The sequence below is a fragment of the Callithrix jacchus genome, chromosome 13 (assembly GCF_049354715.1).
Source record: "Callithrix jacchus isolate 240 chromosome 13, calJac240_pri, whole genome shotgun sequence".
In the NCBI taxonomy this organism is placed as follows: Eukaryota; Metazoa; Chordata; class Mammalia; order Primates; family Cebidae; genus Callithrix; species Callithrix jacchus.
Window position 1 is genome coordinate 19168799 of NC_133514.1, and position 17490 is coordinate 19186288.

The window sequence follows — 17490 nt, forward strand, 5'->3', positions numbered from 1 at the left end:
GTCAGAACCACAGTGAGACACTTCCTAACAGTGATGATTTAAAAAACCAAACAAAACAAAACAGAAAAGGCCAGGCATGGTGCCTCATGCCTCATGCCTGTAATCCCAGTACTTTGGAAGGCTGAGGTGAGTAGATCACCTGAGGTCAGGAGTTTGAGACAGGCCTGGCCAACATGGTGAAACCCCATCTCTACTAAAAAAGTATAAAAATTGGCTGGGTATGGTGGTGTGCACCTGTAATCTCAGCTGCTTGGGATGCTGAGACAGGAGAATCACTTGAACACAGGAGGCAAAGGCTGAAGTGAGCAGAGATCATGCCACTGCGGGTGACAGAGCAAGACTCTATCTCAAAAAAAAAAAAAAAAAAAGGCAAAGTTAAAAAACCGGAAAATAGCTATTGTTGGCAATGGTATGGAGAAACTGAAAACCTCTACATTGCTGGTAGGAATATAAAATGATAATTGACCACTGTGCAAAACAGCTTGGTGGTTCCTCTAGAAGTTAAACACAGAACTAGCAATTTCACTCCTAGGTATATATCCAGACAGAACTGAAAATGGGAACTTAAACAAATACTTGTTCAGGAATGTTTATAGCAGCACTGTAAAAATGTGGGAATAGCCCAAATGTTTATCAATAGGCGAACAGATAAATTGGGGAATAAATACAATGGAATATTATACAGACATTAAAAGGAAAGTGTTAATATATGCTACAATATAGATGAACCTTGAAAACATGCTCAGTGAAGTAAGCTAAACACAAAAGATCACACATTTTTAAATAAAAATATAGGTAAAATAGGCAAATCAATAGAGACAGAAAGCAAATCAGATGTTACCAGAAATTAGGAGGAGGTGTGAATAAGGAATGATTATTTAATGGGCATGGAGTGTTTTCACGGGGGATGAAAATGTTTCTAAACTACAGATCTTCTTACCTCAGCCCCCCAAGTACCTGGGACTACAGGCTTGCACCACCACGCCCAGCATATTTCTTTTTTTTTTTTTTGTAGAGACGGGGGTTTCACCATGTTGCCCAGGCTGGTCTCAGACTCCTGGGCTCAAGCAATCCACCTGCCTCGTGCTCCCAGAGTGCTGGGATTACAGGCATGAGCCACTGCAACTCACCTATTTCACCTCTTTTTTTTTTTTTTTTTTTTTAAAGAAAGCAAGCAGGACATGTTGATGTCCAATAGTAAAACCTTCCAGGATGGGAAGGCGAGTGAAACCCTGGGAGTGGATACCCTAGCATGCTTGCTTGAGGTGGTCCATCTGGCTCCATGAAATGAGTAGACTCTGGAGAGCTGCAGCAGTGCAGAGATAGGCTGAATCTATTTCACATGTTCCTCTTGAACCTGTGAAGCACTCTCAACAAGAACTGTTCTGTCTGTGAACAAGAGAGTGCAGATGGCTATGGGGCAGATTCCCCGGCAGGAAGGCTCTGCACTTGGCTGGCAAGTTGGACTTATTCTGGTAGCCCCAGGAAGCTGTGACAGTGCCTGACATGAGCAGACACTTACTATAGACTGGGTTTTGCATACGTGCTGGTAGATGCAAATGCCCAGAATACTATGAAAGGACTAAAACAAGGTTGGACGCAGTGACTCACACCTGTAATCCCAGCACTTTGGGAGGTGTGCAGATCACTTGAGGCAGTGAGTGGAGATCACGTCACTGAACTCCAGCCTGGGCAACAGAATGAGACTCTGTCTCAAAAAAAAAAAGTACAAAATCAAAAGATAACAAATCAATTTGGACCATGGAGTCACATTTCTTCAAACCAAAGAACACATTTTCACCCTCACAGTAATGATCTGGTAGAGAATTAGAATGGTCGATTGAAACATCTGTTGTCCAAAGTGGAAGAAAGAAAAACCCGAAGGGTGGGCTTACACACTTTCATGAGTATGTGCTCACACTCAACAGGGCCAGAGCCTCGGAAATGTCTCCACTAGGTAGATTTCTACCATTTTTCTGTCGATTCAAGGGAAAGGAAGAGGAATGGGCAGGATGCTGGTGTGACTTTATATTTCTTCCCTGGGGGCAGGATGTGGTACAACTATACTTTTTTCTTTCTTCCCCACATAACCTCAACGGTCTTTTTTTCCTACCTGATATAGTACTCCTGGGACCAGGGCTACACTGCAGATGCCAGAAGCTGCAATGATCTCTGTATTAGTCAGCTAGGGCTGCCATAGAAACAAGCTGTCTTCCCAGGCAGGCTGACTCAGCCTGTACTCCCAGCACTTTGGGAGGCCGAGGCAGACAGATCACCTGAGGTTGGGAGTTCAAGACCAGCCTGACCAACATGGAGAAACCCCATCTCTACTAAAAATACAAAATTAGCTGGGCATGAAGGCAGGTGCCTGTAATCCCAGCTACTCAGGAGGCTGAGGCAGAATTGCTTGAACACGGTAGGTGGAGGTTGCAGTGAGCCGAGATCATGCCATTGTACTCCAGCCTGAGCAACAAGAGAAAAACTCCATCTCAAAACAAAACAAAACAAACAAACAAAGGAAACAAGCTGGCTAAAGCTACAGAAACTTATTGTCTCATGCTTCTGGAGGCTAGATGTTCAAAACCAAGGTGTTTACAGTCCTTCTGAGAGCTGTAAGGAAAAGAATCTGTTCATGTCTCTCTCCTAGCTTCTGGGAGTCTTGGGTGTTTCTTGGGTTACAGATGTACAGATGGTGTTCTTGTGTCTTCAGATTTTCTTCCCTCTATGTATGTCTGTCTCTGTGTCCAAATTTCTTCTCTTCGTAAAAACTTAGTCACATTGGAGCAGGGCCCATTCTAATGACCTCATTTGAAGTTAATCATATGCGAAGACTTTATTTTCAAATAAGGTTACATTACAGGTACTGGGGATTAGGACTTCATCTTCCTGGGAACACAATTAAACCCATAACAAGCTCTAAGCAAGAAACTAACTACACTTTTAAACCTGCATGTTAGAGTGCCTAATGGCCTGATAGGGGTGTACTAGTACCTTCATTCTATCTGGCAAAACGAGTTCACAGGGAATGCAGTTATATTGGCCAGTAGTAGAGAAAGCCCGCTAGTTCTGCACCTGTGTAACAGTCCCCTATATGAATGAGAGGGGACTGAGTGGGAGACGTTTGCTAGGCCAGCATTGCTGCCAGCAGTCTAGATCAGCACAGTGGCCAAACTTAATGCCCCTTCCAAAAGTAGATAGATAGGGATATAAATGTAAAGAAGGAAGAATGACATTTGAGGATTAGGAGAAAGAACAAATGATTATGAAGTGAGCAAAATCCAATATTCTTTTTTTTTTTTTTTTTTTTTGGTTGCCCAGACTAGAATACAGTGGTGCGATATCGCACTACAACCTCCACCTCCTGGGTTCAAGTGATTCTCCTGCCTCAGCCTCCTGAGTAGCTGGGATTACAGATTACAGGTGCCTGCGACCCGCCCAGCTAATTTTTGTATTTTTAGTAGAGATGGGGTTTCACCATATTGGTCAGGCTGGTCTCGTACTCCTGACCTCAAGCCATCTACCCACCTCGGCCACCCAAAGTGCTGAGATTACAGGCGTGAGCCACTGAGCCCAGCCCAAACGCCAATATTTTACTGGTGCCTTGGAAGAGGCTTAGAGCAAGTTGTGATACCATCTGTTAGCTCAACTAAACAGGATGCCTAAAGGGGTAAAGCCACATTGCTGAGAAAACTCCTGCTTTTGAAACCTGACAATGTTGAACGGAAGCCTGCAAACCTAAGTGGCACATATGTGGGAGACACTTTAGTCATGCAGTATAATAAGCTGAACTAATTACTTATGACTGAGTAGGACTCTAGTAACATGACGCTATCTTTTGACTCTTACATTTTAGGTTATATATACTATCATATTGTGAGATGAAATACTAATATTGTTGGGAAATTTCAACTAACTCATTGTAAACAAGTCGTATGATGATGCTGACACTGATAATCAATTCTATTGGGAAATTGGTTAAAGGCACTCCAGGATGTAATACTGATAAAAAAATGACTGGCCTGGGGAAGGTGTCTGACTCTGGAGATATGAGAGTAGTCACAATCTGAGATACTTCTAAGAAAACAGTATTTGGCCAGGCACAGTGGCTAATATCTGTAATCCCAGCACTTTGGGAGGCCAAGGCTGGCGGATCACTTAAGGTCAGGAGTTCGGGATAAGCCTGGCCAACATGGTGAAACCTTTTCTCTGCTAAAAATACAAAACTGAGCTGGGTGTGGTGGTGTGTTCCTGTACAGGACAGGACAGGAAAGGGTATTCAGCTGGACACAGGTGCTCATGCCTGTAATCCCAGCACTCTGGGAGGCCGAGGTGGGCGGATGGCTTGAGGCCAGGAATTGGACATTAGCCTGAGTTTGAGACCAGCCTGAGCAACATGGCAATACTATGTCTCTACAAAAAATACAAAAATTAGCGGGGTGTGGTGGTATGAGCCTGCAGTCCCAGTTACTTGGGAGGCTAAGGTGGGAGGAACCCTCAAGCACAGGAGGTTGAGGCTGCAGTGACCCAAGACTGAGACTCTGCACTCCAGCCTCGACAACAGAGTGAGCCTGTCTCAAAAAAAGGGGGGTGTATTCATCAAGGAAACGCCTGGTTACAGAAAAAGGAGAAGAGAAAAATAAATTATTCAAGGAAAAGGATAAGAATATTTAGAAACATCTTATTACTGAACATAAGTCCAGAGGACAAGTGAGAGATTTAGAATGAAGAAAATGGGCTTTGGACTAGCAAGCCCTGATGCAAAATAGGGCTGAAAATGTATAAGAAGGCAACTATTTGGGAGTGTTGGAACTTCCAGTGGTTACTGTCATTCCTAGGGGAAGATTAATAAAACTAGAGAGTCCAGAGGTAGTCAGAATCTTAGAACCCAAAAGCAAATATGTTGGGGCTATAGAGAAGTCAGGATAAGCTCTGGGAGAGGCCTGATCAAAATACCTTATTTTATTTTATTTGTTTTAGAGGCAGGTTCTGTCAACTGGGCTGGCATGATTACAGCTCACCAGAGCATTGGACTCCTGGGCTTCAGGGATCCTTCCACTTCAGCCTCCTGAAGAACTGGGACTATGGGTGCATGCCACCAAACCTGACTTTTTTCAATTTTTTGTAGATACGGAGCCTTCACTTTGCAAAACAGTTTAAATACAAAGATTCCTTCCACTAGGTGCAGAACTGGGGAAATGGCAAAAGCTGGCATAGGACTAAGCCGATAATGAGGACCTGAATCAAATGAAACCTTTGGCCAGGTACAGTGGCTCATGCCTGTAATCCCAGCGCTTTGGGAGGCTGAGGTGGGAGGATCACTTGAGCCCAGGAGTTCAAGACAAGACTGGGCAAAATAGCAAGACCTCATTTCTACTAAAAAATGTTTAACAATTAGCCAGGCATGGTGGTGCATACCTGCAATCCCCGCTACTCTGCAGGGTGAGGCAGAGCAAGACCCTGTTTCAAAAAAAATAGAAAGAACCCTTTTGAGTCAGAGAACATTTATATTTGGATGAGTAAACAGATTCCTGGCTGTGAACATCAAACCTCCTCATTTCATCCCACTAACCTTCAGGGTAACTTGTTGCACAGCCATCCATAACCAGTGAGATGGATAAATAAGGGTGCAAATGACAAATATAAGGCAGGATGTGGTATTACTGAACAGATCATCAATGAAGGGTCTTGGGAGAGGAACATAAAGAATTCTAGCTTAGGGATGGAGCAGTGAGGGAAAAATGGGAAAAGCTTCATACCTAGGTTTTAGAAGACAAATCAAATTTTTGAGGAAAACAATTACAACAACAACAACAGAAAGGAAAGACTGGTTAAACTTCATAACTCAGTAGCCTAACATATGGACCTTGCTGGAGATAGGCTTACACACACACACACACACACACACACACACACACACACAACCTCTAATAACTGAACAGTATTGAACTATTTGCAGGACGCTGTAGGAAACATTATGCTATACAGAGACAAGGCGGAGCCCTAGAGACTGACTTCAATCATAAAAAATTATTAAATTTCTTGCTGTTTAACCTCTATGCAAAGGTTAGGGTCTAACCCTGACTTAAGACATGAAAGGCACTTATCAGTGCTTCCTTTGATGTACTGGCCAAGCCAGAAGTCAGTACCTTGCTTGCTCACTGTTCCAGCCCCAGTATCAGCTTAATTACAGCAATCCTCCACAGTTAGCATTCTTTAGAGTTCGAGGGGTGATTTATAAGGAGGCATTTGTCTTGAACCAAAATGAAAAGAGCCAGCACCTAGTAAGTCATAAAAAGCTGAGTACACTCATAAGCTGCTTTAATTGCTGAAATTTACCCCCAACTTCCCTGATAAGGACATGAAGATTATGTCTAGAGGCATCAGGCTGACAACCTGGGAAATAATTATTACTTACTAAACCAAATGAAAGCATTAGCTCCTTAGCTCTTCGAGCTGATCTCTACAAGCAGAAGCCTGAAAGGAGGCGCTCTGAGCTGCTTGCTCAGCAGCAGCTGCTTAGGAGACTCACCTTTGATTTGAGATCCCTCTCTCACATCAGACTTCCTATTCAAGTGTTCACGTAGATAGCCCTCAAAAACTCAGAAACTTGGCTGGGCGCAGTGGCTCAGGCCTGTAATCCCAGCACTTTGGAAGGCCCAGGCAGACAGATCACCTGAAGTTAGGAGTTCGAAACCAGCCAGGCCAACATGGCGAAACCCCGTATAGTTTTATCTATACTAAAAATATAGATACTAGCTGGGCATGCTGGCCTGTGCCTTTAAATCCCAGCTAGTTAGGAGGCTGAAGCAGGAGAATCACTTGAACTCGGGAGGCAGAAGTTGCAGTGAGCTAAGATCACGTCACTGCACTCCAGCCTGGGACACAAGAAAAAGACTCCGCCTCAAAAAAACAAAACAAAACAAAAAAACCCAGAAACTTGAGAATTTCTGTTCTCCTCACCTCATAAAACTTTTTTAAGGAGCCCACGAGGCACAGCTTCAGGCTGTCCACAATCTCCTGATGCGGCATCTGGAACACCACCCGGGAGTACCATTTTGTGAGGGTGCTAGTGTCGGGGTGAGTAGAGAGACAGAGAGAGGAAGATGAACAAATGCTCAAAGAGGATGGCCTATGGCTTGTGTCAGTAACACAGGTTTCTCTATGAATCCATCCAACAAATACCTAGGAAATGCATTTCTGTTATATGTAAGAACAAATAGTGATGTGGGGAAAAGATATATTTCAGCCATATGCAGAACATAAAAATGTGTAATTGTGGATATTTGCTACAAAACTGCTCCAATAGAAAAAAGTTAGCAACTTAGATATCCACCAAGAGAGGATTAGTTAAATAATGACACACAGAATAAATTCTGTGTAACAGTTGAGTTGGTTGAGATTTATTTGTAATCATATGGGAAAATGTACAGTTTAAGTACATATTAAGCTGAGAAATAGTATGCCTAGCAATATCCCATTTGTGTGAATATATATGTGTGTGTATATATCAGAGATATATATCACATGTATGTGTTAACATATGCATCAAAGAATCTGAAAATATATATAAAACCTTAGGCAGTCGTTTATATGAATAAAAGCTGGACCATAAGGAATTCTCACTTTCTAAATTTCTGCCAGTATTTGGAATGAGCATGCCTTATTTTTACAACTGGAACAAACAATAAAAAAAAAACCCTCATTTCTGGGAGAAAAAAGCCAACAACAAAGCAGCACAGCCCAATCCTTGGAGGAGGCTGCACTGCAGCTGGGAAACACATTCACACGGAAGCCAAGTTTGTTCACTGAGCTGCACGGCCAGGTGTGGTGGCTCATGCCTGTAATCCCAGCACTTTGGGAGACTGAGGCAGGTGGATCACTTGAGCCCAGAAGTTTGAGACCAGCCTGGGCAATATGGTGAAACCCTGAATCTACATAAAATACAAAAATTAGCTGAGTATGGTGGTGCATGCCTATGGTCTCAGCTCGGGAGGCTGAGGTGGGAGGATCACTAAAACCAGAGAGATTGAGGCTGCAGTGAGCTGTGATCACATCACTGCACTCCAGCCTGCGTGACAGAGTAAAACCAGTCTCAAAACTAAAAAAGGTGCATCAACAAATTTCATGGTTGGGCACGGTGGCTCATGCCTATAATCCCAGCACTTTGGGAGGCTGAGGTGGGTGGATCGCCTGAGGTCAGGAGTTCAAGACCAGCCTGGCCAACATGATTAAACCCTGTCTCTACTAAAAATACAAAAATTAGCCAGGCATGGTGGTGCACACCTGTAATCCCAGTTACTCAGGAGGCTGAGACAGTAGAATCACTTGAACCCAGAAGGCGGAGGCTGCAGTGAGCTGAGATGGCACCACTGCACTAAAGCTTGGGTGACAGAAGGAGACTCCATTTCAAAAAGAAAAAAATTTCACAAGAAGATAGAGGAAGGAGTTTAGAAATCTTTATACTATAATACATCATGCTAAAAGAATTGCCAGATTTATAAAATTAGGCCCCCAAATGAAGTAATCAAACAAGATGGCACTGTGAGCAGTACTTACAGATTGATGCTTGCCACAAAGCCAACCACGGAGCGCATGCCTCTGCTGGGGTCATGGTAAACATCCATCCCGATCACCATTAACTGTTTCTAGGTTAGAAAACAAAAACGAAAACCAAACCCCAGACCCAAACAATGTATCGCTCCATTTATAATTACTGTCTGAATTCCAAAGCAACCTCCCCTTAATGTGTATATATGAAAGTAAGTTCTGGGAAAGAAAAAGAAAGACAACAATCACACTGACATTTTTTAAACACAATAAACACAGAGATCTAGACCAGGGATCAGCAATGGACTAAAAGGTAAGTATCTTAGGTTTTGTGAGCCTTATGGTTTCTACAGCAACCAAAAGTTGAGCCCCAAATCTGAAAAGCTGTACAACCTGAAACCTTTTGAGCACCGACATGATACTCAAAGAGTTCCAGATTTTAGAGTGTTTCAGATTGCAGCTTTTCTTTTTTTTTAGACAGAATCTCACTCTTGTTGCCAGGCTGGAGTGCAATGGAATGATCTCAGCTTACCATCTGCCTCCCAGGTGAAAGCGATTCTCCTGCCTCAGCCTCCTGAGTTGCTGGGATTACAGGCATGTGCAACCATTCCTGGCTAATTTTGTATTTTTAGTAGAAACAGGGTTTCGCCATGTTGGTCAGGCTGGTCTTGAACTCCCGACCTCAGGTAATCTGCCTTCTTGGCCTCCCAAAGTGCTGTGATTACAGGCGTGAGCTACTGCACCTGGCCCAGAGTGCAGGTTTTTGAACGTGGGATGCAAGCAAATGTCCCCAAGCTCTCAAAAATCTAAAATCCAAAATGCTTCTGGTCCCAGCCATTTCAGAAAAAGCATGCTTGACATTTATTCAATTCTATCTGCTTAACACAAAAGCAGTCATAGACCATATGAAAAGAGTATGGCTGTATTTCAGTGAAATTTTATGTAAGACACTGAAAACTAACTCCACATAATTTTCATGTGTCATGGAATAATCATCTTAATTTTTTTCACCATTTAAAAACAAAAAATATTCTTAGCTAATGGGCTGAAGCGATAGCAAGCCATTTAGACTATTGACTAAGGGTTGAGAAGAGGAAGCATAACAAATGAGGAAAAACAGGAAAACAGCTTGGAGGGTTCTCTGGTGAGACAAACTGAACAAAGACCTAAGTTTCAGCATCACTCACCAGAGGAATATCCACTCCCCAGAGCTCACCACCCAATTTACAGTTAATCTGAAGTAAAATTTTCTGGGCCACGCTCCGAAGCCTAGTGTGCTGACCAATGGTTCGAACATTGATAACCTATAATGAAGGGAACAAAAGGTGTGGGGAGAAGCAGGTCACTATCAACCTTTCAGAAAATCTGAACTCGAATTTAGTAAACACTGCATTTGTTTAAGAAACTCAAGTTAGCAGATAACATATTTTGCATTAACAGTTCTAATTCTAGGGTTTCTAGGCACCCATGCACACACACACACACACACACTCTCTCTCTCTCTCTCTCTCTCTCTCTCCCCTAGGCATGCATGCACAAGCACAAAATACCCCACCCCCACCCCACACACACACCAAAACCCAAAACAAAATAGAACCAGCAAATGAAAACCTTCAAAAGGATCTCATGCAGAGTGGAATGCTTTTTTAACTCCCATAGGAAAAACAGCTTTCCTCTTTCAGAATGAAGCCTTAACTCACTCTCAGAACTTAGTTATATGAAACCACCTGGTGACTCAACCTTGGAACAAGTGAAATTCTTCATTCAGAAGCACGAAGGCAGCTTAAGAAGAGCGATGTGCTCTTTTCCAGGTTGCTCTAATCAGGAGAACCTTTCACCAGAAGGCTCTGCACATACTGACTTCTAACAACTACTTTAGTCTTAGTGAACACACATCTCTCACTTTTCCAAGCCTCAAGGGAGGCGAGAGGTGCCATTTGTGCCTCCTGCCCCAACACCCACTCACCTGGGAGGGCACTGGAGACTGCACACAGCACAGCTTCTTGATGGCCCCATAGAGATCATCACGTGTGCCCATGATGATGCAAACAACCATCTGTATCTTCCCCTTGAGGAAAAAGTATATACAAGTCAGCCTTTGGAACACTCTACAGATTTTTACCAGACACTAGTTGGCAGTATTCTGAGTATGCAAAGCCAAAGCCTCAGAAACTTTAAGGAAGAAAGGGAACTGAAATAAAGAGGGTGGACATTCCAACCAGAACAAGGTCCTTGGAGCTGAATTAGCAGTTCTTGGGCTCAGGGCTGTTCTGTATAGATAGGTAATACATTACTATTAATTACCCATTGCTGGCCCTGATTACCAAAAGATTTATCTATTAGGAGACTCAGATGCCTGGAAAAGGAACAGGTTTGAATGCATGCAAAGTTAACATTACTTGCTGCTTCCAATTCCATATAATTTTTTTTACTATCTCTTTAGTTTACTAAGCAACTTACTGTACTCATACCACAGAACTTTAACCAAGGAAACAAGGAATGCAATACTACAAGAAAGCATTCAGAGCTAAATGGAAACTGGAATGACGCTATTGCCAAATCCATAAGCAGCCACTCCTAACTCTCTGGTGAAGAGACAGAATGATGTTGCCAGCAGCCCAACACATGTCAGTATCATCTATCCCTCACTGCTTAAGGGATCCAATATTGAAAAAAGTGGACCTTTCAAAGTCTGAATTTAAAAAAAGCAGCATTCAAGTGAAAGAAGGGTGCCAACGCTTTATGCCAGAAACTGCTACAAATGGTAAATTAGTGGTACCCTGCTTAGATCAAATTGGTGTGATGTTAAGACTGTTCAGAGGACACATTCAGCAATGACACCAAAGCGTTTCCAAAGGTATGAGAACAGAGCTGTGCACTGGGAGTCTATGGACTGAACACAGCAAACAGGTGCATTTTTTCAGGCCCTACAATGACTTACAAGTGTGTGTGTTTGTTTAAATTAACATTTAAACATAGGAAGATACACACATATGCAATCCCAGGTTTCTGGCTTCTATCAACAAACAAGCACATTAAGAATCATTTTGGCAATCCTGACTTCATACCTCCAGTAACAGGGGCTACCCCCTTTAGTTCATTACGCTCCCCTCCCGGCCCACTTCACTCATTTATACTCCTTATTGGGGCTCTGGAGACATATGAGTTTGTGATCCCTCATACAGATGATAACAGAATGCCTTAAAGATGAAGAGACAGAGAGCAAGGCCACTATGAGATAAGTCGGTAAATGTTATGAATGAAATTCACATCTATGCCACAGGAAAACTATTGGTTGTACCCTCTCAAAAAGGGAACATAAGAAATTGTGAAATGAGAAAGCTGATGTACTGGGCTCAGTTATTCTTTTGAAAGCAGAGCAGAACTTATCTACCATCAGGTCTGAGGAAGGCCATGGTTGAGTATGACTGGCATGGGAGATCAGGATGGAATTATGAAGAGAATACACGGGCTGGGCGCAGTGGCTCACACCAGTTATCCCAGCACTTTGGGAGGTGGCAGAACTGATTGAGGCTGGGAGTTTGAGAGCCGCCTGGGAAACACAGGGAGACGCCATATCTAGGAAAAATTTTAAAATTAGCCAGGCCTGGTGGTGCATGTGTATAGTTTCAGCTACTCAGGAGGCTAAGGCAGGAGGATCCCTTGAGTTCTCAAGTTTGAGGTTACAGTCAGCTATAATCATGCCACTGTACTTTAGCCTGGGCAACAGAGCAAGATTTTCTGTCTAAAAAGAGAGAGAAACATACCAAAGAGGGAACACAAATGTGCTGTTGTGAATGCTATACCAAGAGTGCCAGATCAAAAAGAGAATGCTGCTGGGCATGGTGGCTCAAACCTATAATCTCACTGCTTTGGGAGGTTGAGGTGGCAGGATCACTTGAGGCCAGAAGCTTGAGACCAGCCTGGGCAACCACAGTGAAACCCTGTCTCTATAAAAAAATTTTTTTGTGAATTAGCCAGGTATAATGGCCCATGCCTGAAGTTCCAGCTACTTGGGGGGCTGAAGCAGGAAGATTGCTTGAACCCAGGAGTTTGAGGCAACAGTGAGCTAAGATCTCACGAGTGCACTCCAGCATGGGTGACTGAGTGAAATCCTATCTCTCTCACTCTTTTTTTTTTTTTTTTGAGAAAAGGTCTCTCACTTTGTTGCCCAGGCTGAGGAAAGTGGCATGATCCTAGCTCACTGCAGCCTCAATCTCCCCAGGCTCAGGTGAATTCTCCCACCTTAGCCTCCTGAGTAGCTGGTACTACAGGTGCATGCCACCACACCCAGCTAATTTTTGGATTTTCTGTAGAGACAGGGTTTCACCATGTTTCCCAAGCTGGTCTCAAACTCCTGGGCTCAAGCAACCTGCCTGCCTCAGCATTCCCAACTGCTGGTATTATAGGAGTGAGCCACTGTGTTCCCAGCTGACCCTCCCTCTTAAAAATAAAACTGAAAATAAAGAACTCTGTGATGCCAAGATGATTGAATTCTGGGATTGATCTCACCGGAACAATTTTCCAGAACCTTCAATTCAAGGGCTAATTACTTCCAGAAGTCTTCCCCTTGCTTTTCTCTCCCTAATCTTCTTGCTCTATTTTATTTAGAAACAGGTAAGAACTAAAAGGCCTGAATAACTAAGTCGTGAGTGCTATGACCCGGCCAGCTCTAGTGTTACTGATCAGTCATCAGGACCCTATCAGTGGGCCATCTGCCAAGTCGATCACCAGAGTAATTTTAATCTTGAACTCAGGCTGGTCTGAGGCAGCTCAGTAGTGAATCGTGCAAGACGGCACCTGACTTTCTGAGCACAACATGTTCTACAGATAATGAACATAAGTGAAGTCAGCTATTCTCTCAGCCAGCTACGTGAGAACAGGAAGACGAGAGTAAGTGAGGGTGCCAACATAGAGTGAGGGAAGCAAAATTAACTGAAGGGCATAAAGTCAGAATTTCATGTGCATATGGGTAAATCATCAACAGCAGACAATAACCATGATAAGTTAAAATTCAGTATTTAAGTATTTTTAAATGGACATCCTATACATTTATTAGAATTACATTTTTACCTCAGCTCCTAACATGGATTGAATGGTTCTGACATAGGTCTCTATTCGGTCGTCCTTTAGTTCAACCCAGGCTGGTGGGCTCATCCGCATGCCAATGGGGCCGGAGATCTTCTCCAACATGTTGACCAATTCTCGGGCCTGATCCATTGCTCTCTTTGGGTAAAAAAGTGCCCAGAAATGCATGGGGATCTAGGAAAAACCACAAGCTACTTTTAGTATTTCTCACAATTTAAACACCCCAAATTCACACTTAGAAGATTTCATTCTAGAGAATCAATTACTTTTCACTCCCATTGCTTGAATCCTGTCTTACCTAACTCCTAGTATTAACACGAAAGTACATGATAAGGAAAGCGCGGCACAGTCTCACAATGAAATGTAATACAGTAATAGGAATGAAAGAGCAGCAACCACACCTAACAACAGGATGAAACTCACCAACACAAAGTTAATAAAAGCCAGACATAGAAGTATATCTAATCTATGAATCCATGTATATATAAAGTACAGAAATTCTTGAAACAAATCTGTGCTGTGAGAAGTCAGGATGGTGGTCATACTGCATGTATGAGGGGTAAAGGCAAGGCAGTAACTGGGAGAATGGAGGGGGCTTCTGGAGGGCTGGTTAAGTTCTGCTTCTTAACCCTTGGTGTTGACTATACAGGTCTATTTAATTTAAAAAACTCATCAAGTTACATATTAATAGTTGTACTTTTTGTTTATATTTCAATAAAACATTTACATACATGTATTTAAGTATCTGTTTATATATATCTGGCCATGAAGTCCACATTGGTTAAAACAGAATTAATTATATACCATTTTATACTTTGATACAAATAGCTAGTGTATTAGTTCCCTAGGTGGGGTACTGCTTTAATCTAATTTAACTTCTTTCATGGATAAAAATGCCCTCTAGATACTCCCAGGAAAAAGAGGGGGAAAAGAGAAAGAAAGTAGAGAGAGTGGGTAACAGGTTGGCACGATGTGAATTACCATAGCAATTTACTTCCTTTCGTAAGTCTGTGGTCAAGCAAAGGGCTTACTTCTAACAACTCATCAACTGCTCTGTCTGAAGGATCCCTGTCTAGTAAGCAATTCAGAATGGGAATTCAACTGGTCTTTCTCTCAAAAAGAGGACTCCAGATCATTCCTGCTTCCTAATTTCCACACTTTGGGGAATACTGGTCCTTTCTCTATCACTTTAAAAATCACTTACAGTCAAGATGGAAGGTTCTCTGGTTACTTCCTTAACCCAGTTTAGTTCCTGAGATGTGATAAACGAAGTATTTTTTAAGTTAATTCTTTCCATTGGTAGGAGACGTCCTTCAATCTAAACAGAAAATAAACCGTGAGCCATTTCAAACACTATTTAGAAATACACTGCTTCTGCTTTATGAGGTCCAGTCAGCTCCACCATAGATGCATTGTCCCTGTTAGAACTCTTGAGACTAGCAGAACAATGAAGTTTCTAGCAGTGAAAGTAATTGTCAGTAAAATTCTACAATTGTATAGGTAAAATTCTTATAGGCACTAGTCTTTCATTATTGAAGCATCCACATGATATTCCAAGAAAGGGATTTGAAAACAATGTCTATTGAGAACCACTGAATGTTTTGTTGTAGGATTGAAGAAAGAAAAGAAAAAAAGAGAATCACTGAATGAAGAAAAACAGTCTTTAGAAAATATTTATTTTGTTGGCCCAGCGTGGTGGCTCATGCCTGTAATCCCAGCACTTTGGGAGGCTGAGGCAGGTGGATCACGAGGTCAGGAGTTTGAGACCAGCCTGACCAACAGGGTGAAACCCCACCTCTACTAAAAATACAAAAATTAGCCAGGCGTGGTAGTACACGACTGTAATCGCAGTTACTCGGGAAGCTGAGTAAGAAGAATCCCTTGAACCTGGGAGGCGGAGGTTGCAGTGAGCCAAGATTGAACTACTGCACTCCAGCAGTGGGATTTTTTTTTTCAACACTCTCAATAAATAAATAAAATAAAATATTTACTTATTATTTTTTTTGAGATGACATTTTGGTCTTATTGTCCAGCCTGTAGTGCAATGGCAGGATCTCGGCTCACTGTAACCTCCATCTCCCAGGTTGAAGCATTTCTCCTGCCTCAGTGTCCCAAGTAGCTGGGATTATAGGCGTGTGCCACCACACCTGGCTAATTTTTGCATTTTTAGTAGAGACGGGGTTTCTCCACGTTGGTCAGGCTGGTCTCGAACTCCCGACCTCAGGTGATTTGCCCGCCTCAGCCTTCCAAAGTGCTGGGATTACAGGTGTGAGCTACCACGCCCAGGCTAGAAAATATTTTAAGGGAAAAACTGAAAGGAGAAAATTCAAGGCAAAATTTCTTAATAATTCTAAACAAAGACTACTATTTTCTATTATTCCAGATAAAAGCTGAGGGAAAAAAGGCATAAATATAATGAAAGAACAAATCAAAAATATAATAAATCAATTAGACCTAAATGTCCAAAAATCGGAAGATAATTAAGCTAATAATACATCTACATCAGTTTGATGGGCTACTTTGTGATCATTGGTCACTTTCTAACTACATGAAATATAATCCTATTTTTGCAAAACTAGTGTGTATACATCATAAAAACCAAGTCCAAACTTAGTAGCGATTATCTCTGGAAGAGGTATAATTATGTAGGACTTTTACTTTTTATAATTTCTACTGTGTGCTTTAAAAAAACGTTTTAGGCCAGGCACGGTGGCTCATGCTTATAATCCCAGCATTGTGGAAGACTGAGGTGGGCAGATCACTTGAGGTCAGAAGTTTGAGACCAGCCTGGCCAACACGGCAAAACCCCATCTGTACTAAAATTACAAAAATTAGCCAGGTGTGGTGGCTGCTTGAGACACTGAAGCATGGGAATCATTTGAACTTGGGAGGCAAAGGTTGCACTGAGCCAAGATCGCACCACTGCACTCCAGCCTAGGCAACATAGCGAGACTCCGTCTCAAAAAAAATTTTGTTATCTATAATAAAAATGCTTTCATGACTTTCCTAATATTATAAAAGTCTATTATAAAGAGTAAGGTACTCATATTAGCAAACGTGTAACAGTCAGACTCATGCTCATAAAGAAAACAATGTTAAACCTTTCTAGAAGACAACTGACAACATAAAACATAAGTATGGCCGGGCTTGGTGGCTCACACCTGTAATCCCAGCACTTTGGGAAGCTGAGGCAGGTGGATCACCTGAGGTCAGGAGTTTGAGACCAGCCTGGCCAACATGGTAAAAACCCATTTCTACTAAAAATACAAAAATTAGCTGGGTATGGTGGCACATGCCTGTAATCCCAGCTACTTGGGAGGCTGAGGCAGAACTGCTTGAAACTGAGAGGAGGAGGTTGCAGTGAGCTGAGATCATGCCATTGTACTCCAGCCTGGGTGTCAGAGCAAGACTGTCTCAAAAAAAAATAAATAAATAAAATAGAAGTATCAAAAGCATAAATGTTGGCTGGGTGTGGTGGCTCACACTTGTAATCCTAGCACTTTGGGAGGCTGAGTCAGGTGGATTACTTAGGTCAGGAGTTCGAGACCAGTCTGACCAACATGAGAAACCTTGTCTCTACTAAAAATACAAAATTAGTTGGGCGTGGTGGTGCATGCCTGTAATCCCAGCTACTCAGAAGGCTGAGGCTACTTGGGAGGCTGAGGCAGAATTGCCTGAACCAGGGAGGAGGAGGTTGCAGTAAGCTGAGATCTCACCATTGCACTCCAGCCTGAGCAACAAGAGCAAAATGCCATCTCAAAATACATAAATAAATGTCCATAAATTATTTTACTTTCATAAATTGGACTTAGTAAACAAGGTCTGGGCATGGTGGCTCATGCCTATAATCCTAAC

The 17490-nt window shown here is 42.4% G+C and overlaps 1 protein-coding gene across 7 annotated transcripts in view; it reads right to left on the reverse strand.

The window, feature by feature from the left end:
- The window catches only part of PIWIL2 (piwi like RNA-mediated gene silencing 2), a 79388-nt gene that overhangs the window by 30498 nt on the left and 31400 nt on the right, over positions 1-17490 (reverse strand). For all 7 annotated transcript variants that reach the window (XM_078347293.1, XM_035270048.3, XM_035270043.3 and 4 more), the window contains 6 exons: positions 14840-14953; positions 13621-13809; positions 10514-10615; positions 9735-9851; positions 8557-8645; positions 6961-7066 (listed from right to left, as the gene is read on the reverse strand). In XM_078347293.1, the coding sequence (XP_078203419.1) occupies positions 6961-7066; positions 8557-8645; positions 9735-9851; positions 10514-10615; positions 13621-13809; positions 14840-14953 (717 nt within the window). The remainder of the gene's footprint in view (positions 1-6960; positions 7067-8556; positions 8646-9734; positions 9852-10513; positions 10616-13620; positions 13810-14839; positions 14954-17490) is intronic.